The following is a 22,385-nucleotide window of genomic DNA, read 5'->3' as shown; positions in this document are numbered from 1 at the left end:
AAAAGCGTCTGCCAAATCCCATAACCATAAAAAAACAAGTATTGGCACACCAGCACATGCCAACATAATAAAAGGCAGACAAATGCAGAGTTGCAGAGTCAGTGTGAAGGTGAAGTGCAGTATGCGGCTTCAGGATACGACCTCTAAGCTGAGTCACCTGACCACTGGTGTTAACTATGAACTTACATACCCTCCCACATGCACACTCACACTCACAAACGCTCTCTCACACACACACACACACACACATACGCTCTCTCACACACACACACACACACACAAACGCTCTCTCTCACACACACACACACACATGCACGTCTGGTGTGGTGGGCATGTCAGCTGACAGTGTTTGTGTTGTGTCAGTGGTTTTCCTGCACTGTAAGTACCCCCCCCACACACACACACACACACATAACACACACACACACACATACACAATATAACCTATCACACTGTTACAGCACTGAGCATTTCAGCTTCCCTGTGACTGAAAGTCAAGGGACTGTGATTTAGCAGACATTGTTATACTTAGACTACTATTGCATGACTTTCACAAATCTAGACCACTATTGTGTGACTTTGATAGATTCAAACTACCATTGTCACCATTTTAGGAGGTTTATTTATTATAACTGCATGGGTTTATTGTTAACAGTGACTTTGGAAGAGATCATTGTCACCTGCATTGAAAAGCAGGTTTCACCTGTAGAGATTGATAACAATTCATAGTCATTTATGATCGACCACCTTCAGGCTTGAGGGATTAAGAAGATTGTGCTCTCATCTGCCTGAAACATCTACAACATATTTATGGTTATGGTTATGGGATTTGGCAGACACTTTTGTCCAAAGTGACATACAAATACAAAACAATATAACATTTAAATTTAACAGGGAACAGATTAAAATGTTGGTCAGACTGTAATAAGGAGAATAGCAATAATAAACAACAATGTCAATTCAATCAATAGCCTAATGAAATAAACAATGAAAATGAGGTAAAAAAGCAATAAAAAACTATAATGTTCATTTAATCAATAATATAAACAATAACATGGTAAGACTACATTAAGGAGAATATCAATAATAAACAATAATGCCAAATGAATCAACAGCCTAATGGAAATAAAACAATATTATACAGACCATAAAGAACTAAGTGTATGTACTGTATATGCCTTTAGAAGGTACAATATACATCCAGAACATGAACACCATCATGAGGGCCACTTTATTGCTCATGCTCTTGTGTCGTTTTATGGTGACACTGCAGAAATTTTATTTTTCTTTGGTATCTGACACCTACACAGTTTATGGTAACATCACAAGGCAGCTTAACTTAGATAAGAGGAGAGGAAAGTGTGCATGGCAGACGAGCATAAAACTCAGCTCATCATAAAGTAATCTTCCGTGCTTTTACAAGAATTGAGATGAGAGATGAGTGTCCCAGACAGAAAGACAGAGAGTATTTTCCAGCCTCACATGGGACGTAAACAGGAAGTGTGGGCAGAGGTGCAATATAACGTTACTTTATTTCCATCCAGCAACTGAGAGAACATCTCGAGCAAACCACTTTCATTCCAACCCACAACAATACCTCTCTCAAGCAGAATTATATTTGCTTGAAATAATTCTGGAAATACTTGCAAGGCACTTGCACTGGTCTGAAAGAGACACAATATGCTTTGATATTATGAACTTTAGCTTCCATGACAATATGCTTTGATATTATGAACTTTAGCTTCCATGAATAAAACACCAATTCAAAGAGATTTAATTTAGTAAACGTCTGATAATAATGCAATATTTGGTCTGCTGTTGGGTTGAGGACAGAAACATGACTGGGAAATCCCTTTTATATTTCTATTAAATACTCTACTTGTTCCGACATGTATTTGAAGGCGTCTTTTGTTTCTGACAGATGGAAATGAGCACTATAATTTCCGGCTGTCTTTATAGAACTGTATATGTGCATTACATGGTGTGACACAAACACGGAAAAAGGGAAGTTAATGCATAATGAATAAGATAATAAATTAATCTATCTATTTGGTCTATTTAGTCATCTGAAAAGTGGTCATCAAAACAGAGCAAAAATCTGTAGGGCCAAGAACAGGTTTGAATACAATCTTGGCAGCGTGTGGGGCTGTGTGGATCAGTTAACCTAGTCAGAGTGTAGCCCCTGATTCTAATCTGTGCGGATCAGTTAACCTGGTCAGAGTGGAGCCCCTGATCTGTGTGGATCAGTTAACCTGGTCAGAGTGGAGGCCCTGATTCTAATCTGTGTGGATCAGTTAACCTGGTCAGAGTGGAGCCCCTGATTCTAATCTGTGTGGATCAGTTAACCTGGTCAGAGTGGAGCCCCTGATTCTAATCTGTTTGGATCAGTTAAACTGGTCAGAGTCGGGCCCCTGATTCTAATCTGTGTGCTGGGCAGGCTCCTGCATGGGAATGTCCACCAGTGTGACACAGAGAGTGTGAGGTGTGGAGGGGTCAGGGGTCTGTGACATCATCTCCCCACTGAAAGCCTGTGGGTACACAGGGGAGTCTGTCACTCTGACTGAGAGCAGTACTCAAGCAATCAGTAAAAGCAATCGTGCAGTCACAAGGGAACCAGAGCCACAGAGCTGGGTGGAACAGACAGGGACAGCGAGTCTATTTAGCCTCTGTGTTCATCAGGGAGGACAGTTATCTAAATGACAAAATACATACATTTGACCAAGGACTTTATTTGAACACTGAGTATTAGAGGTGTGTCATATTTATAACATTAACTTTCTGGTGATATTGATATGGTTTGTGTCTCATTCTTCCTTGCTATATCACCAAGGCAACCATCAAGCCACCGGGGGATGTCCTGATGTTCCCAATGTGCAGTCCAACACTGAGGGAGCGTTTCGCCCACACCACCACCACCATTCAAACTGGAACCGCTACTGAGTACAGTTCTTTCCTGTGTTTTTTCAAGCATAGTAGTACTAAAGTAGTACTAAAGCCTGTTTCCTATAGCCTGTTTACTATAGTCTGTTTACTATAGCCTGTGTACTATAGTCTGTTTCATATAGCCTGTGTACTAATAGCCTGTTTACTATAGCCTGTGTACTAATAGCCTGTTTACTATAGCCTGTTTAGCCTGTTTGTTTACTATAGCCTGTTTACTATAGTCTGTTTACTATAGCCTGTTTACTATAGCCTGTTTGTTTACTATAGTCTGTTTCATATAGCCTGGGTACTATAGCCTGTTTCCTATAGCCTGTGTACTATAGCCTGTTTACTATAGCCTGTTTGTTTACTATATCCTGTTTCCTATAGCCTGTGTACTATAGTCTGTTTCATATAGCCTGTGTACTATAGCCTGTGTACTATAGCCTGTTTACTATAGCCTGTTTACTAAAGGCCTTCCCTTGCCTGGTCTTCATGGCCAGCAGAAATCCCTCACGCTGTCAGTCATGTATGGGAAGAACAGCAGTGATTCAGTGGCCTATTCAAATATGGAATGTAACCAGCTTTTCTGTTTGTGTTTGGTATCTGTGGTTAAACGGAAATTTCTCTAATATAACTGACCAGAAGATCCTAACGGGACAAGACACAGACTCCCTGCCAGTAAGGAGTCCCAAAAACACCAGAACAGTGGAAGCCCAAGAGACAGGAAATTAAACCAAAAGACAAAGTAAAAAATAGTGGAACCACAGACATAAATATGACTCACACATTTGCGGGAAGTTAAACAATCTTATTTACAGTTCACACTAGTTCATTGACATTGTTCATTCAATCAGTCTCAGAGAAATACTTAAACTGGACAACCCATCTGTTTTGAATGGAATGCCCATGCAACAGCTGTGAAATGATTTCAGTATACAGTAGTATAACGGTGCTCACTGCACGATTCCGAAAAAAATTGAGTCATTGAAATCAAATTATTAATGCTGCTGTAGTTCCCCTGATGCATACGGTAATGCTTCCTTTTGTGAACTGGTAAGCACTATATTTCACTCGTGTTTATGACTGCAGTGTGAGAGTCACCTGACTGTAGGAAGCTGAAGGTGTTCTATATAAACCAAAGGAAAGCGTGACACCCAGCCATCTCCCACTGAAGGTTTCAAGACGTCAAGACACACAAACAGGTGAGGGGAACCACCACACAGACACACACACACACAGACGCACACATCCTGGACTATTGTGCACTACTTCACAAGAGTATAAGACAGTGATTCTCAAAACCTGGGTGTTCTTGTGTGTGCTGCAGTATGAAGCTGTTGATCATCGCAGCTGCCTCTCTGGCAGTGGTGAGCTGTGCCAGCCTCTCTCTGGAGGACCTGGAGTTCCACGCATGGAAACTCAAGTTTGGTGAGACAGTAGTCTATAATTTGTTCTGCTTTACCTTACCTATGCTGGAGAAAACCTGTTGGTTACAAAAAAAAAGAATGATGTTTTTAGCCTGAAAGGGAAAAAGTGAAAAGCATTACAGAGTACCAACAGATGCTTATCAAAGTGGTTCTGTCCTTTGAGAGAGAAAAGTCGTAGTAGAAAAACATGCATTAGGATCATGAGCTACCGCCTCAGAGCATTATAGGCACTTCACGAGAATTCGCCAGCGATAGAGTACTGTGATGATGAATGCGTTTTGTTTTCTGGGTGGAGTTCATGCGCTTTACCTTCCTGAAGCTGAGCACATGCTCTATGAGTCCATGATAACTTACAAGAAATTACTTTAGAACATTCTGATTCAACACTCTCTGACTACGCAGTTCATAACTGATGATTCTGTGCAATTTTAGATCTGCAAGGTATCATTCCAGAATGTCTTGCAATGAAATGGGGCGGTGGTAGTGTAGTCAGAGAGGGTTAAAGCGGAGCTAGTAATCAAGGATCTTTGGTGTAGTGGTTAAGGAGCTGGGCTAGCGTGCAGTAGCCTGAAAGTTGTCGGTTCAATTCCCAGCTTCCACCGTTGTGCCCTTGAGTAAGGCACTTAACCCCAAGTTGCTCTGAGGACAATGTGATCCCTTGTAATATACAGTAACTGACATATGTAAGTCACTTTGGTCAAGAAGTGTCTGCTAAATGTAATGTAATGAACAAAAGCTCATTTCTGAAGAGCGCTAACGACTGCCTCTCTACCTGCCTCTCTCTCTCTCTCTCTCTACCCGTCTCTCTCTGTCTCCCCTTCTCTCTCTCTCTGATGCAGGCCGCTCCTATGGCTCACCTGCTGAGGAAGCCCAGCGCAGATCCACCTGGATGGAGAACCGTAAACTGGTGCTGGTCCACAATATCCTGGCTGACCAGGGCATCAAGAGCTACCGCATGGGCATGAACCACTTCGCCGACATGGTAGGATTTCAGCTCTATCATAAGAAACAGTGAGAGGCCATGCACATCCACAGGGCCATTTGGATGGGTGTAGGTCCTGTAGGATTTAAAGCATATTAATAATTACATACAAGAGATTAGAGGTGATCTCCACACCAGGGAGTTCCCGTTTAAGTTTCTGTTTTTTTGTTGTTGTAATTATGCAGTGATGTTTCGAGCCTCATGACTCTTCTTCAGACTTTTTCATAACACATCACCCAGTATGAAATATTGCATCACACAGCCGACATTTTGCAATAAAATCTCAATGCAATTAAGCAAATTCAAAATAAATCAAGGACATTTCCCTGATTTGTACTGGTTAACTTTGCATGATAAAATCATGTGTAATATAGTTGCCTTAGTTATTTTGAGCAGTTATTCATGTTTCAAGTTTATTACCATAATTTTTAAACAATGTAGTATGTGGTGTATACACAATTAGACAATCAGTATTTCAATTAACAGCATTTATTCAGTGTGAATTAAACCTGATGATTAGAAAAAATAACAATAGCTTGGCCATTTAAAAAGCGTTTAAAAATATTCCAGATGACTGACAGAGTTATAACACAAACATATCATCTTCATCAACATCTCATCTTTTTCTCATCAATACTCAAACTCTCCAATGGCCGCTCAGTCAAACTGAGTAAGCTGGGACGAAGGGGCCTTGGTCAGACAGGTAACCAAGGACCCAATGGTGACTGAAGGAGATCCAGAGTTCCTTGAGAAGATGAGAGAAGTGTAAAGAAAGACACACATCAGTTCAATATTGTTTTTACACAACAATTCTACTATGAAATAACTGGATTCAAAGACATCACTTTAGGTTTTTCTTGACACGCTGCAGGGAAGTTGTGTGAGAGGCTATATGTGCACAATAATATACTTTGTTTATATGTACACAATAATGTATATACTTTGTTTATATGTGCACAATAATGTATATACTTTGTTTTTTCACATGACATGTTCATTTGATTAATCACCCTATTACATGTACTATTTTTTTCTCACTCAAACAGTCAATTGTGATGTTATGAAACACTGTTCTCTCGCTTTGAATAAATAAAAGTAACATTTGAACAATGTATAAATGCCACTACCACTGAACAGTCTGAGTAGCCTAACTTGCTGTGATTTTGGTGCTGTTACTATTACTGAGTACATTTGACCGACACAAACCCTGACTAACCTCCACAGAGCAACCAGGAGTACCGAAACCTTGTGATCGGCAAGTGCCTGAAGCGTACCAACAGCACCAAGTCCGGCAGCACCTTCCTGGGTCTCAGCCTGAGAGACAGAGATATGCCCAAGGAGGTGGACTGGAGGGACAAGGGCTTTGTGACCGATGTCAAGGACCAGAAGGCTTGTGGCTCATGCTGGGCCTTCAGCGCGGTCAGTGTGCTTGTGTGTGTGTGTGTGTGTGTGTGTACAGTATGTATATGTCTGAAGCTGTGTGGTCATAGGCTTAGAACCTACCGTACAGGGAGGTTTGCTCATAATGACGACATGGTTTTTCAGCGTCTGACGGCTATAGGTCTATCTGACACTGTTTGATTACACACATTAGGCCTATGAGTTTCTACTATACTATTACCCTGATAGTTATCAGACTACCAACTACCATACTAACACCCTGATAGCTATCATACTGCCATGCTAATACCCTGATAGCTATCATACTGCCATGCTAATAGCTGATAGCTGATAGCTATCTACCATACTAATACCATACTAATGCCCTGTTTTCTCTTGCCCATGGCAGACTGGCTCTCTGGAGGGCCAGACTTTTAAGAAGACAGGAAAGCTGGTGTCTTTGAGCGAGCAGCAGCTGGTCGACTGCTCCGGGGACTATGGCAACATGGGCTGTGGCGGCGGTTGGATGGACCAGGCCTTCCAGTACATCCAAGCCAATGGTGGCATCGACACTGAGGACTCCTACCCCTATGAGGCTGAGGTAAGCACACATCAATACCACCAGCACAGATAGGATAGAGGGATACAACAACACTGACACCTAGTGGACAAGGTTTGTAAATGTCATGTTAGTGGAAAAAAGTTCTTGTTTGAAATATACTATTACAAACAAATAACAAACATATTAGAATAATGAATAAAATACAACAATATTAATATTACAACAAATAACAACATATTAGAATAATGAATAAAATACAACAATATTAATATTACAACAAATAACAACATATTAGAATAATGAATAAAAATATATTTAAAAATGTGATAAACATATTAAATAAGGGAGGCTAAATAAGTATGTACTGCACTCAAAATTTAAATCCATAACCACAAAGCCAGTGGACTTATTACATGTCTAACACCAAATCACCTGACTCTGGACCTGCTCACCTGCTCAGGATGGGAAATGCCGCTTCAAGCCAGACAGTGTGGGTGCCACATGTTCGGGCTACGTGGACATCACCAGTGGTGACGAGAACGCTCTGCAGGAGGCCGTGGCAACCATGGGTCCTGTGTCAGTGGCCATTGATGCCGGACATTCCTCCTTCCAGATGTATGAGTCAGGTTAGCGCATGGCATGCATGGCCCTCTCAACTCACCTTTAAGGCACAAATGAAACGATAACAGTGGGTCTGTTTGTCACTTAAAGAGGGAAAGAGAGAAAGAAAGAAAGAAAGACAGACAGACAGTAGGCCTACATATTTTTTTTAATTACTTTTTTTAATTAATCTTTGTGACAGAGGAAGAGCTGTCTTTCTTTACGTAAGAGCTGATTAGTGCTGTGTGTGTGGTCTTAACCAACCTCCGTGATCAGCTGATGTATTGCTTGATGGCTGTAGGAGTCTATGACGAGGCCGAGTGCAGCAGTGAGGATCTGGACCATGGAGTGCTGGCTGTGGGCTACGGATCGGAGAATGGGAAGGACTACTGGATCGTCAAGAACAGGTAGGGCAAATCACTAACAACTGTGTGTGTATATGTGTCTGTAAATCTCTCTCTCTCTGTGTTTGTGCATGTGTGTCCTCTGGTCCTATGCATAATGGGTAATATTTGTATTTTGGGTTCAGAAGACTTCAAAAGAGACCCATAAAACATGCACAGGATGTGCTTCTTACAGAGTACAAGTCATCCGATGTATATGTGTAACTTTGTAAATATTGTTTACCTATTTATTTGTTTGTTTGCCTGTTTGTCTTGTCCAGCTGGGGTCTGTCCTGGGGTGATAAGGGCTACATCAAGATGACCAGGAACAAGAACAACCAGTGCGGCATCGCCACCGCCTCCAGCTACCCCCTGGTTTGAGGCTGGGGGTCAGAGGTCAGGCCCTGCGGACGCCTGGACCCGCGGAGCTCCGGGGTCCAGTAGTTACACTGGCCTCTTCATCACACTCCAGAGACACAGGAGCACAGAGCAGAACTAAACCGTTTTAACAAATTCATTCATGTACGCACCATGTAGCCTAGAGCTCAGACATCCCTAACACATTCATTCATGTACGCACCATGTAGCCTAGAGCCCGGACATCCCTTGTTTCTGTAATTCATTCTTAATGGGCGAAAATATGCATAGTAGTAGAAGAGAAGTCTGATAATGACACACTTTATTAATGATGACATAACACATTAACAAACAAAAAATGTCTTTACCTTAGGATTTTGTGATCTTGTTAGAAGATTATTAGACTGTATAGCGACTGTTTTTCTGTTTTGTGGCTGTGTGGATGAGAGAAAACGTAACCAACTGTAAAAATACATACAAAATAAAATGAACCTAAACACTATATTTTGATTTGTTTGTGCTTCTTGCCCACAAAATGCTGCATCTGCATCCACATTCCGCATAGTGTCCTTCTGAAACAGACAAAGAAGCAAACGACAAAATAAAGGAACACCCTGTTTGACTTTTTATCCATTTCAGTGCTTATGCTAAATAAGAACATTCAGTGTATGTGCTTCAGATAAGGATGTCTTTGTTCAGGCTGTAAAACTGTAAGTAATTTCAGGGGCTGAAAATAATATGAAGACATAGGATTTGAACAGATATATTTTACAGGCCTTGATTTTGGAACCCATTCTTGATATAGACAAGGACTGAACAAAATCTGGGATGGTGCTGCAACAACCTTATCTGATTTGACACAGAATGACCAATGACTAATATGACTGATGTGGTCGTATAGTTGCTACAAGATAATAAATATGTTATTGGGAAATGAAATGCTCCACTGATGAAGCACAACCGTTTATATGACCTATGACCTTTCATGCCATTCTATGATACTTTGTCCGGACAACAGAATAATCCAGATTTACAGTGCAGTGAGAATATGATGTAGGCCTTGTCCTTATTCAGCCTTATTGATCACTCTTTCTATAATAGTCTGGATGCTAATACCCAGAGGAGGGAATATGAACTTAGAGCCTAAGATTGTACATTAGAAGTTTTTTGTAAAAGTTAATAAAAATGCGTACTGGCTCACCTGGCTCATTCTCACATGACGTTACGTAATCATATGACTCATTCCCCAACTCACACGCACATGCAGCTGTGACACCACAATCATAATTTCGTCATCCTGTAGTCATCTATACTCTCTACCAGACTCTCATTTAGGCTTGTATTATTTGTACTAACATCCCAGTAAAACTTTAATATGTTACCTAAATAAAGGTGTCATACTTACAACCTGTTATACCATGATATTTTTTGTAAATGTCCACTGTATCCACATCCTTGTCATTTTGTTCTGAGGGTTATATGGCTATAAGAATCATATGGGTACGGGACGTGGCCATGAAGGTAGACTAGGAAAGAAGGAGTGAGTTCTGTAGCTCGGCATATTCAGCCAAGTCTAGTTGTTCATATGCTGATGATTACATGTTAACTCTAGTTGTCTGTATGCTGATGATTGCACGTTAACTCTAGTTGTTCTTATGCTGATGATTACATGTTAACTCTAGTTGTTCATATGCTGATGATTACATGTTAACTCTAGTTGTCTGTATGCTGATGATTACATGTTAACTCTAGTTGTCTGTATGCTGATGATTACATGTTAACTCTAGTTGTCTGTATGCTGATGATTGCATGTTAACTCTATTTGTTCTTATGCTGATGATTGCACGTTAACTCTATTTGTTCATATGCTGATGATTGCATGTTAACTCTAGTTGTTGTTATGCTGATGATTGCATGTTAACTCTAGTTGTCTCTATGCTGATGATTACATGTTAACTCAAACTCTTCTTATGCTGATGACTGCATGCTAACTCTAACTCTTCTTATGCTGATGATTGCATGCTAACTTTAGCTTTTTTCACCCTGATAATTGCATGTTGCCATGTAACCACAAAGCACATGCCTCACCGACGCCCACGGAGCTCACATGTATATGAACCAATGTCCTCTTCCTTAATACTCACCCTGGCCACGTGCGAGGACTAATCTCACTGAGAAGAATCTATACCGAATTCTGTGACAATGTTCACCAGCACTTAAAAGTGTCAAAAAGTGTCACTACATGCACATAACTCTACACAACCACTCCCAGATATTTGTCAAATAACATAGACTTTGGTATCTCTTTTTCCTTGTGTTATTTCTTTATTATAGATGTTTTCATCTTGTCTTCAGCTTTTCTGCCTGGTGATAATAATCTTATTGCATTGTACTACAGATAATTTACAGTATAGTTATGCACCCCTCATCTAAGGGCATGTAAATCCATGATACTCTATGAGAAGATAATCTTTGCTCTTAATCTCATTATCCAAAGCTACTTACATCATAATAACAACAAACAATAACAGTAAACAGTACATTAACATTGTAAGAACATCAGTTATAGTAAAACAATCAATTCAAAATAAGGAAATGTACATGTTGTGATGAGAGATACCGATACACTTTGCCGTACTAGTTAATTAAGCATTACTTCCATAATATGTGAAGGACATAAACTAAGGCTGAATATTCTTTGACATCTATGAAATTAATACATTAATATTAATGAATATGTAATTGTGATATTTATAGAAATATGTTTTCATAGAATACTACAGAACATTAATGTATATATTTATAGAAGTACTTCCTCTGACAAAACTCCGGCCATCTGATCCTGAACAGGAACTAATTGAGCGGCAGAAGAGGAACTCGAGGTCACGTGCGCCAGGCTGGTTTGGGTGGTTTGGGTGGGCAGAGAGGTATAAAGGGCATCAGCATCCTTCACCTCAGGCCAGAGGAGTCAGACCTTAAACGCTTATCTGTCAAACCGCTCCACATCATTCAGAATAGAAGTTTACAAGGAACTCTTGACCAGGTAAAATATCCACTCTCTCATTGTCTCACTCTCATTTCTTACTCCCGAGAATACAAACTGTCTGTAATCCAGAGTTTTTTTTTTGTTCTTTTATCTTCCAGCATGAAACTGTTGATCATCGCAGCTGCCTCTCTGGCAGTGGTGAGCTGTGCCAGCCTCTCTCTGGAGGACCTAGAGTTCCACGCATGGAAACTCAAGTTTGGTGAGTAGGGTCACAAAAATATCAATATACTCTTCTAATCTTGACTTATTAAAGTCTTCATAATACATTTCACATGCTTCATTTCGTTACACGCTTTCACAGTATGTAAAGTAGTTCAACAAGTTTAGGTGAAGCTTGACAAAAACAATGATGTTTTTTGTTCGTCCTATATGCCCAACAGATAAATCATATAGCTCACCTCAGGAGGAGACCCATCGTAAAAATATCTGGCTCTCCAAGCGACGTTTGGTCCTGACCCACAACATCCTGGCTGATCAGGGCACCAAGAACTACTGCATGGGCATGAATCAGTTCTCTGACATGGTATGCTGGTCTAGTTGTTTCCAAATAACTCATTAGACAATCACTAACAGTATTATGGTCTCGTTCATTATTGAAGGATTTGCATGTTTAGGCTTCAGAAATGAAATATACTTTATTTTTACAGGACAGTGAGGAATTCCATCAGAATGTCCTCCTCAGAAACATGATCCCCTCCAATGAGACCAGAACCCTGCCCCACAGAGGCACATTCACCTCCACACCTAAAGGGGGCGTTAAGATGGCTGTCTCTGTGAACTGGAAGGATAAAGGCTGTGTGACTCCTGTCAAAAACCAGGGGCAGTGTGGATCCTGCTGGGCCTTCAGCACGGTTAGTGTTTTCTCTTGTCGCTTGTTGTCTCTTTGTGTGTCTGTGTGTGTGTGTGTATGTGTGCGTGTGTCTGTGTGTCTGTGTGTGTGTGTGTGCGTGTGTATGCGTGTGTGTCCATAATCTAACTCGTCATGTTGTCATGCAATTCAGACAGGTGCGCTGGAGTCCCACTACTGCATTAAATATGGCTACCTGCCCTCTCTGAGTGAGCAGCAGCTGGTGGACTGCACTGGGTCCTATGGAGACCAGGGCTGCAGTGGAGGCTGGATGAACCCAGCATTTCAATACATCAGCAATAACGGAGGCCTCGACACAGAGGACTATTACCCCTACGAGGCAAAGGTACTGTAAAGTCTTACCTTTAAAATCCACATCATCAGAAGACATCATGTGGTCAATGTTAGGGGAGACATTCTAGGAGGAGACACTGTGAAAAATAGCTTGAGTAGAGATTTGAATTAGTACATTATGGTCTTTTTAGGCCTGTGTGACGATTCGTTAGGGAGTTACAGATCTGTCCATTTTGTCAGGATGGAGTGAGATCTTGTCGGCCAAAACTTGCTGCCTTTGAGATGTCCACCAACAGTGACTAACACAGTAGGGACATGTGGTTTTATTTTGGCCTGATCAGAATCAGAATTAGAATCAGCTCTTATTCGCCAACAAGGAATTTGTCACTCTGACATATAGTAAGCAGACAGTGACGATATGTATGCAATACACACACATACACATATACATATTACAGTATATAACAAACAGAATACAATAAACAAGCAATATAGAGTCGTTTTTCAAAGCTATGACCATCATTAGACCATAGAGGGCGTCCTGCTACAAGTGATTTGTTTGTCATAGTGTTAACTCAGCGGTTACATCTTGCTGATGTGCTCAGTGTGAGGGCTACACCGCCATATAAATGTACTGTGTTGTTGTTGTTGTAGCAATGTAATATAAACATATAAATGTACTTTGTTGTTGTTGTTGTTGTTGTTGTAGCAATGCAATATAAACATATAAATGTACGGTGTTGTTGTTGTAGCAATGTATCAGAAAGTTAAATATTACCATCTCATGACAATATATCAATCAATCAATCAAACATAATGAGATTTTATGGACTATACCACAAGTATTGATTGTCATTACAAAACAATGCTTGTGGGACATGCACAGCCAACCAGTTACATGGAATTATCCAAAGTACAGAAACGAAGTAGAGTAGGAATCAAAAATAGAAATAAAATAAAACCATACTGTTATTTAGATTTGTAGAGGAAGGAGCTCATCACATTAAGTTTTTGGTTTGAATTCCATGAAGCATATGGATGAATACTATCACAACAATGCACTTTCATATGTAGGTGATCATAACGGCAAACTTAAAACAGAAGCACATTCTGTTTTACACCAGGGCAGCCGTGGCCTACTGGTTAGCACTTCGGACTTGTAACCGGAGGGTTGCCGGTTCGAAAACCCCGACCAGTAGGCACGGCTGAAGTTCACTTGAGCAAGGCACCTAACCCCTCACTGCTCCCCGAGCGCCGCTGTTGTTGCAGGCAGCTCACTGCGCCGGGATTAGTGTGTGCTTCACTTCACTGTGTGCTGAGATTAGTTTCACTAATTCACGGATTGGGATAAATGCAGAGACCAAAAAGATCAAAAGAGTATATATACTTATACTATACTATATACTGTACATTCTAATATCCCCCATTTCAATGTCCATCAGAATGGCTTCTGCCGCTTCAATCCCTCTGGCGTGGGAGCCACCTGCAGTGGGTATGCTGACGTAATGCCCAAAGGTGACGAGTCTGCACTAGAGTGGCATGTGGCCAACGTGGGACCTGTGTCCGTGGCTGTGGACGCAGAACACTTCCAGAACTACGGATCTGGTAGGTTGTCTGTAAGCATGTACTGTTCACTGCACAACACAGATCTCTCTACACAGATGTTGTTTGATTGATTGATTAATTCATTAATTAATTGATAAGATATAAGGAACCACAGAATATAATGGTGATCTGTGGAGTTGGATGGGTAGATGGACAAAATTATTCAGTTTTATTTTATTATTAAATAATTATTTGGTTATTAATTGTTTTGCACAGGTGTCTTCTACGACTCCTACTGCAGCAGCAGTAATGTGAACCACGCTGTGCTGGTGGTGGGTTATGGAACTGAGGGAGGTCAAGACTACTGGCTGGTGAAGAACAGGTAGGCTGAAATTACATCACATTGTAACTCAAAGGCCCCTATTTTGCACCTTGGCGCATGACATAAAACTCGTTTTCCACCTGGCGCAAAGTTTATTTTCTTTATTTTGCACGTCTATTTTTTAAACAATGCGCCCAGGGATGTGGTAATTAACAACTTAGGGAGTGGCCTAGCGCATTGTCTAAAAATCGCTATTGTACACCACCTAAAACGCACTACGCCACTGACCAAGAGACACCTGGTCAGAAGTCTATGGCGAGTTGTTTATATGTTATTTTAAGAGTGCATTGTAAACAGTCATATTGGCGGGTGCACAATGCACCATCCTTCAATCCTCCATGAAAGCACACCAGCGCACATCCATGCAAAATTACACGATTAGGCTACAATGGGAAACATAATTAGAATAAAGATATTACGAAATACATCTCACAATGCATTTGCAAATTGGTAATGATGGTTAAAAGTGATTAGGCGAGAGCACAGCTGAAGACGCACTATCACGACTTATTCTACTGCTTGATTCAGTTTCCCATTGTGAAGGTTCTTTAGAACGTGCAATTAAAAATCGGTTATGTGCACGGCTATGAAGTAGTTCCATTTTTTTGACCTTCTAGGGCCTAATTTTTTTGTATCAATTCGCCCGAGTTCGTTCAGTGAAAATGACTGTTAGAAAAGGAAAGGAAAAACAGCAAAGAAACACCGCTGCGTTGAATATGTCTGATTACGGCCTACCAGAAATTACTTTCAATGAACACCTGCTGCCACGCATCAGCTGTAGGACTTGAGAAACGCTTCACCAACTCGCTTCTTTGCGCGCTACCGCCGTTCAGCTGCTGTCCGAGGCTGAACTGGAGAGCCAGCAGATCAAACTTTACCATCAATGGGAACGTGCAGTTCAATTTACAAAAATAAAAATGCCTTATTTTGATCCCATCAATGTTTTGACTGTTTTATATGTATCCTAGGTGGTAGACCCGCTGGTTAGTGTTCCAGCGTAGCAACCATTCATGCGGGACTATAGTAACAATTTGAAATAAATACTTATTTAACAGCTTTAACTATCCAAATGAGATAACAATTTTTTTTTTAATTAACTTAATATTTAACATGTTGTTAACAGTAGAATAAGCGGGATAATGGACGAGGTTCATTCCGGTGCGCGTTGTGGCCGCATTACAACCTTGAACGTGCGTTCATTTTCGGATAATCTACATTACATTACATTACATTACATTACATTACATTTGGCTGACGCATTTTTAGCCAAAGCGACTAACAACATGGTAAACAGTTTAAGTTTTAGAGCAATTCTCAACAATTTTAGGACAATTTAAAAAACATTAGAGTACAGTAAGAATAAGTGCATCAGTGAGTGCTGTTTTTAACAGTTACGTGTCAGTTTACGACGGCTGGTGAGTGCTAGGATCAGTAAGACTTGTTGTAAGTGTTGCTATGAGAGGAGATGTTCTCTAAAGAGCTGGGTCTTCAGGAGTTTTTTGAAAATGGAGAAGGATGTCCCTGCCCTTGTAGGAACTGGCAGTGTGTTCCACCAACGAGGAACAACAGATGAGAAAAGCTTGGATTGGCTTGAGCGTACCGGTGGTAGAGCTAGACGTCGTTCATCTGAGGAGCGCAGCGGTCTGGAGGTAGCGTATGTCTGTATGAGGGCATTCAAGTAGGTGGGAGCAGAACCGGAGACTACTTTGTAGGCAAGCGTTAGACCCTTGAATTTGATGCGGGCCGCCATAGGTAGCCAGTGTAGCTGGATGAGCAGCGGGGTAACATGTGCCCTTTTGGGTTGGTTGTAGACCAGGCGCGCCGCCGCGTTCTGGATCATCTGAAGTGGTTTCACTGCGCAGGCTGGGAGACCTGTCAGGAGGGCATTGCAGTAGTTGAGTCGTGAGATGACTATTGCCTGAACCAGAAGTTGGGTAGCATCTTGAGTCAAGTAAGTCCTGATTTTCCGTATGTTGTAGAGTGCGAAACGGCATGACCGGGCGACTGAGGCAACATGATCTGAGAAGTTTAGTTGGTTGTCGAGAACAACTCCTAGATTTCTTGCAGTCCTGGTAGGTGAAACAGACAGGGAGTCAAATTTGATGTTGATGTCGTGGTGTATGGTAGGTTTAGCTGGGAGCAGTTCAGTCTTTGAGTTCAGTTCAGTCTTTGAGAGGTTCAGCTGGAGGTGGTGTGCCTTCATCCATGTAGCTATGTCTGAGAGGCAATCCGAGATCCGTGCTGAAACCAAGGGGTCATCAGGTGGAAAGGACAGATAGAGCTGTGTGTCGTCTGCATAGCAGTGGTATGAGAAGCCATGCGAACGGATAATCTGTCCCAAGGAGGTGGTGTAGATAGCAAAGAGAAGGGGGCCCAGCACTGAGCCCTGGGGGACCCCTGTGGTGAGATGGTGAGGTGCAGATAGCTGACCAAGCCATGATACGTTAAACGAGCGTCCTGTGAGGTAGGATTCAAATCTAATGGAGTGTCGTCCATTATCCCTTACATATAAGCAACTCCTCTGCAGAATAAACGTTGTTTTATTCAGTCATTCGAAAAATATTACGGTAATTGTTGCTTTTTCCAGCCTATGTTTTCGATGGTAACCCATTGTCAGTCAATAGTGAAAGTAATTTACTGCGTATAACTGCCTTGCCGTTGACTGACACCATGGTGAAGTTAGTTTCACTTTGCCAATAAGTTCAAATAATAGATTAGTGCAAATGCGTAAAGGCTATGCTAGGTTTTAAAGCATGGTTTAGTGGAATGACTGTTCCATACGGTCTCGCAAGCAGACTCCTTCAAATGCTCCTTCCGTTGACTGTCAAAATACGGATGCATTCTTTGACGTCGCGCTTTGCGCCGTTAAAGGGAATGACAGATGTCATTCTCATTGGTTTAAATGATGTTACGCCCCAAACACACCCATGACTGATTAGGAAACCTAGGTATACCTTGTTCGACGTTTGATAACGAAAACACTCCCAATGTGGACTGGACATCCTACTAAATTTGAATAAGCTTTTGACTATTGACGATGCATTTTAGACTGTCATAATAGGGCCCAAATAATCCAGTAGAATGCTTAGTAGCACTGTTTTAAATCGCTATAATATCCCTACTGAGATCAATAAATGACTCTCTCTCCCTCTCCCTTCATGTTTAAATCTCTATTTATCTATATCCAGTGTTGGGTGTAACGCGTTACAAAAGTAATGTAATTACTGTAATATATTGCTGTTTGCGGTAACGTGGTAATGTAAGGCATTACAAAAAAAAATTGGGTAATATTTTACTCGGTACAAACTTCAGTAACGCGCGTTACAATGCATTTAACCCGAAATTAAGGGGTGTTTTGTTTTGATACATATTTGCCACCACACCATGCGAGAACAACAGAGGAGAAAAAATCAGCGCAAAATAGTAGAACGTTATCTCCTGATACTGGTTGAGTATGATTGCTGCAGCAAACTCGCAGGCGGACTCTATTTGCGGGATGGACATAAGCCTACGCTCATTATTTTCAGCTTGTCAGAGACAAGGCTATGAAGAACATAATAGTTAGTGCACTTTGTGTGCGAAACCGAAAGATCTCTCTATGCCTCGCGAAATAGCACAAGTAAATTAATGAAACATCTAAAGTAGTGCCACGCTAATCTTTTTGATTCTTGATAAAACACAAACTATGCTGTTGTGCATGTCAGCTTTGTGCTGTGAACTTGAATTGAAGAGAATAACGGGATAGAAATGCAGAAAAAGATTGTGTAGCCTGGCAGTGCCACCGCTCCCACCACGCGCATCACGCACTTTGCGTTGGGCACCAAAGGACAGAGGGGGCACCCAAATGTAACCAATGAATAGCTTTATTGCAAACTGCGTTTCACTCTTCATCAATAACGTTTACAATGTCAAAATGCACTAACACGATGTTACATGCAAGTTTGATACCTTTTGGGTTCTCTCAATCACCACGTAGTAGCCTACTAGAATTGGTGGGTCTTCAATAATTCGTTTTCCAAGCATTTAGGCTACATGAAGCACATGATATGCTGAGTCGACTGAAACGCATTCCATTCAGATAGCTAGGTGGATACCAGGCTCATAATTCACTTGTATTCGCAAAACTAAATGTGAAGCAACATCATTGCATACTTCCATTTCCAAAGCAATGAAGGTTGCTTCAAACAACTTAACATTGTGCATATTATTGTTAATATTGTGCTATCAATGTAACTCAAACAAATAAGGCTTGTAAACAAGAGCTGGCAAAAGGGCATTATGACAACGTAAAGATCAATGCTCTTAAAGTGACAGTGCACCATTTATAGGTAAAACATAATTTCTTCAGAAATTAATGTTTAAAAACACACAGGTGTTTGAGTGTTTGAGTTATCATTTAAATGTCACTCACTCAAAGCCACTCACTTAGGGCACCGAAATGGCCAGCAGGCCACCATCTTGACATGTCTTTATTAAAGGAACCGTATGTAAAAAATGTATTTCAATGAATCATAAAATTGCCCTGATATGTCACTAGACATTAAGATATCATGTTAATTTCAAATACTTATATCACTGACAACAGTAGTCTGGCCAGGATATTGTCATTTAAAAAGTGAAGTTGCAGCCCTCAACTGATGTTGATGTTGTCATGTTGTGTTTTGGCCTAATGCGCCACCCTCCACCTATCTACTAATCACAAAGTCAGTAGTGTTTCGTCATCCGGTTGCCAACTCTGCCAGTCAGAGGGGAGGGGAAGGGGATACACCGCTCTACAGTAATTTGAAAGTGATTGTAGTACCAGTTTTGGCCACAATCTTACATACGGTTCCTTTAAGCTTTGATTTACAATATAGTAGGCTCTCTATTGATTTTAATGAGTAGGCCTAGGCCTTAAAGTTACAGTATTTCTATCACAATTTAGCAGACTTTGACCTTTTGTCGGTTTTTAACAAAATTCTGACTATGATGTTCCTTGTATTGCATCATGAGCACTGCGCCTATTGCATTCTACTGTTGTTAGCCTTAAACCTAGCTCACTCATTATGCTAAACCACATCTCCCTCCATTGGAAGAGCAAGCTGCATTGAGCGTAATAAACTGCATTTAGAATGGCAAATCCATATTTCTAGATATTTTGGTGAAAGTAACTTAAAAGTAATGCAATAGTAGTGTAATGCCTTACAATTCAGAGACAGTAATATTATAATGTAACAAATTACTTTTAAAAGACAGTAATAAGTAATACATAATACATTATGATTTTGAAGTAACTTGCCCAACACTGTCTATATCTATCTTATAGTATATGAAATAATCTTCAGTAGTCATGACAACTATCATTGATGTTTTTGTGTAGCTGGGGAACGTATTGGGGAGAGCAAGGCTACATCAAGATGTCCAGGAATCGGGGCAACCAGTGTGGCATCGCGTCTTACGCCTCTTACCCCACAGTGTGACGGTGAGTAGGGGACAGTTATGACAGTAATGCCTCTGATACATACGTTTTCCAGGGTATTTCTGGAGGTTATTAGTCTCCTCTCAATATACAGTTCATTGTTCATGATAGGAATCACACCGTAATGCTATATGAGATGTAACATTTCTCATAACTAGTCTTAGCTTACTCCATGTTGGGGAAACCAAAAACCAGCCGATAGTGGAATTTGGGGTTGACATTCACTTATAATGAGAGTCCTCTGTGACAAACTACTAATATTTTCAAAATGAAACTAATATTTCATTTCCTTTTTTTCCAAGAGTTCAAGATGGTCTCAATAAGATGACATACCTCAAAGATGACTACAGGTTTTTTTCTACCATGCTTCAAATGTAACATATTTTGCCTCAACAACACGTGATACAGCCTTGGACAAGAGAAATCTAAACAGAGTGTGGTCACTACAACAACCATATTTATCTCATTCCTTTAATAATGTTTTCTGAAAAAGATGTCTTCAGGGAAATGTGTGAGGTTTTCTCATAAATGAATTATCATGCCATTTGAACATTATTGGAGTTGAATATGTGATCTGTAAACTATTTGCAGTGTAATTTCAATAGCTGACATTTTTGTAAATTAAAGCTGATTATATTTCACTTCTGTGATCTGATGTTGAGTACGTGCTAAATGTGAAACCAGATAAGATCTGCTGCAGCACAGACGTGCTGAAGACCATGACATCCAAGCACAGATCATTTTAGGGCCTCCTTACACCAAACAACTTTGACAAGATTTGGGAAAGATTCTTGAAAGATTGGAGTCTTAACTAATGCCTCCCATTCAAGCTTTGCTCAAAAGACAACCCCTGCTTGTAAAACCTTCTTACTGTAAGTCTCCTTTGTCAATACAACAGCTTGTAATATTCTCCTATGACACCCCATGAAGTTGGAGAATACAAAGCAAGACCTGTCTTTACAAAATCTCCCCAGATCGTCCAGATTGCTAGGTCCACACTAATGCATTCTCCTCCTTGACTCACCCCACTAACATTAGCACGAATTACCTTGGCAACAAGATTGCTAAATGTGCTTCAAAGCTATTTCAACTATTGGGTCCCTTCTTGGTAATAGGCTAAAGCAGTCACTTTTGTTAGTTGTACATTTTCCTGAAGTGACATCACATGTTGGTCCAGGACCGTCTTTACAATGTTGGTCCAGGATTAACATCGCAAAGACAGTGCTGGACCAACATTCTAAAGACGGTCCTGGACCAACATTGTAAAGACAATATTGTAAAGACGGTCCTGGACAAACATGACAATGTAGGTCCTGGACCAACATTGCAAAGACGGTCCTGGATCAACATTCTAAAAGCGGTCCTGGAATAGCATTCTAATGGCGGTCCTGGACCAACATAGCAACGTCCCTCCAGGACCATGTACAAACAAAAGTGACTGGTTTAGCCTATTACCAAGCTACCATAGTTGTCCAAAAGTGTGTTCCTTAGCCAGTGAACTAACATTACACCGGCTTGGCACTTCACGTAGTTGCATGCTGCGCCTACCTATTAGCAAGCTAATTTGGTAACATAAATGTATGTTCCCTAGCCTAGCCTCTAACATTTGCAAGAATAACAGCGGCACCAAGATTGCTAAATGAGCTTCAAAGCTACTTCAACTACTGTATCCCTTCGAAATAAGTTATTTATAAGATGCATATAGCCACTGAATTACCTATTAGGAAGCTAATGTATTACAGTAAATGTATGGTCCCTAGCCTGGCAACATTAGACAAACATAGAACCAAGTCAGCTAAAATGAAAATAAAGAAAAATCTAAGGAGCGTTCAGATTCCACTCATAGTGGGGGGCCTTAAGCACATAAATAGGTCGTTTCGCGCAATTTCTTCTAAAAGCGCCAAATTTGGCACAGATGTAGCTCAAGTTATACTGAAATGATTTAGCTAGGGCGCCGGAGCCAGAGACCCTCGGGGCCAAGATGGCAGCCAATCCAATATGGCCGCTGCCCGAAAAGGGTTCCGACTAGCTTTTAACCACATGAGCTACAAATACAAACTTGATGTCTTTTTCAACTTAATTGATCATGGGAAACACATAGGAATGTTTATATTTATGACTCAGTATATCTGGACAGCTTAATCCTCCAATTCCAATATGGCCCCTGTCCAAAAAAGCAGTTTTGACTGTAGTTATA

General features: G+C 40.7%; 2 protein-coding genes across 2 annotated transcripts; both read left to right on the top strand.

Moving 5' to 3' along the window:
- Window positions 1-3,971: 3,971 nt before the first annotated feature.
- On the top strand, window positions 3,972-9,118 carry ctsl.1 (cathepsin L.1). The gene is made up of 8 exons (XM_076295535.1): window positions 3,972-4,127; window positions 4,253-4,353; window positions 5,192-5,334; window positions 6,559-6,753; window positions 7,124-7,315; window positions 7,737-7,902; window positions 8,178-8,283; window positions 8,541-9,118. The coding sequence occupies exons 2-8, from the start codon at window positions 4,254-4,256 to the stop codon at window positions 8,638-8,640; spliced, it is 1,002 nt and encodes a 333-aa protein (XP_076151650.1). The 5' UTR covers window positions 3,972-4,127; window position 4,253; the 3' UTR covers window positions 8,641-9,118.
- Window positions 9,119-11,532: 2,414 nt separating this feature from the next.
- Window positions 11,533-20,829, top strand: LOC143134850 (digestive cysteine proteinase 1-like). The gene is made up of 9 exons (XM_076295534.1): window positions 11,533-11,659; window positions 11,761-11,861; window positions 12,043-12,185; window positions 12,310-12,513; window positions 12,664-12,855; window positions 14,246-14,408; window positions 14,625-14,730; window positions 20,090-20,191; window positions 20,491-20,829. The coding sequence occupies exons 2-8, from the start codon at window positions 11,762-11,764 to the stop codon at window positions 20,187-20,189; spliced, it is 1,008 nt and encodes a 335-aa protein (XP_076151649.1). The 5' UTR covers window positions 11,533-11,659; window position 11,761; the 3' UTR covers window positions 20,190-20,191; window positions 20,491-20,829.
- Window positions 20,830-22,385: the final 1,556 nt, after the last annotated feature.

Source organism: Alosa pseudoharengus, unplaced genomic scaffold (assembly GCF_046254945.1).
Source record: "Alosa pseudoharengus isolate Yale_2024_CS ecotype anadromous, Long Island Sound unplaced genomic scaffold, YU_APseudo_1.1 YU_APseudo_1.1_scf_2, whole genome shotgun sequence".
In the NCBI taxonomy this organism is placed as follows: Eukaryota; Metazoa; Chordata; class Actinopteri; order Clupeiformes; family Clupeidae; genus Alosa; species Alosa pseudoharengus.
Note: the sequence above shows the minus strand (reverse complement) of the source record. Positions and strands in the feature narration are given on the sequence as shown.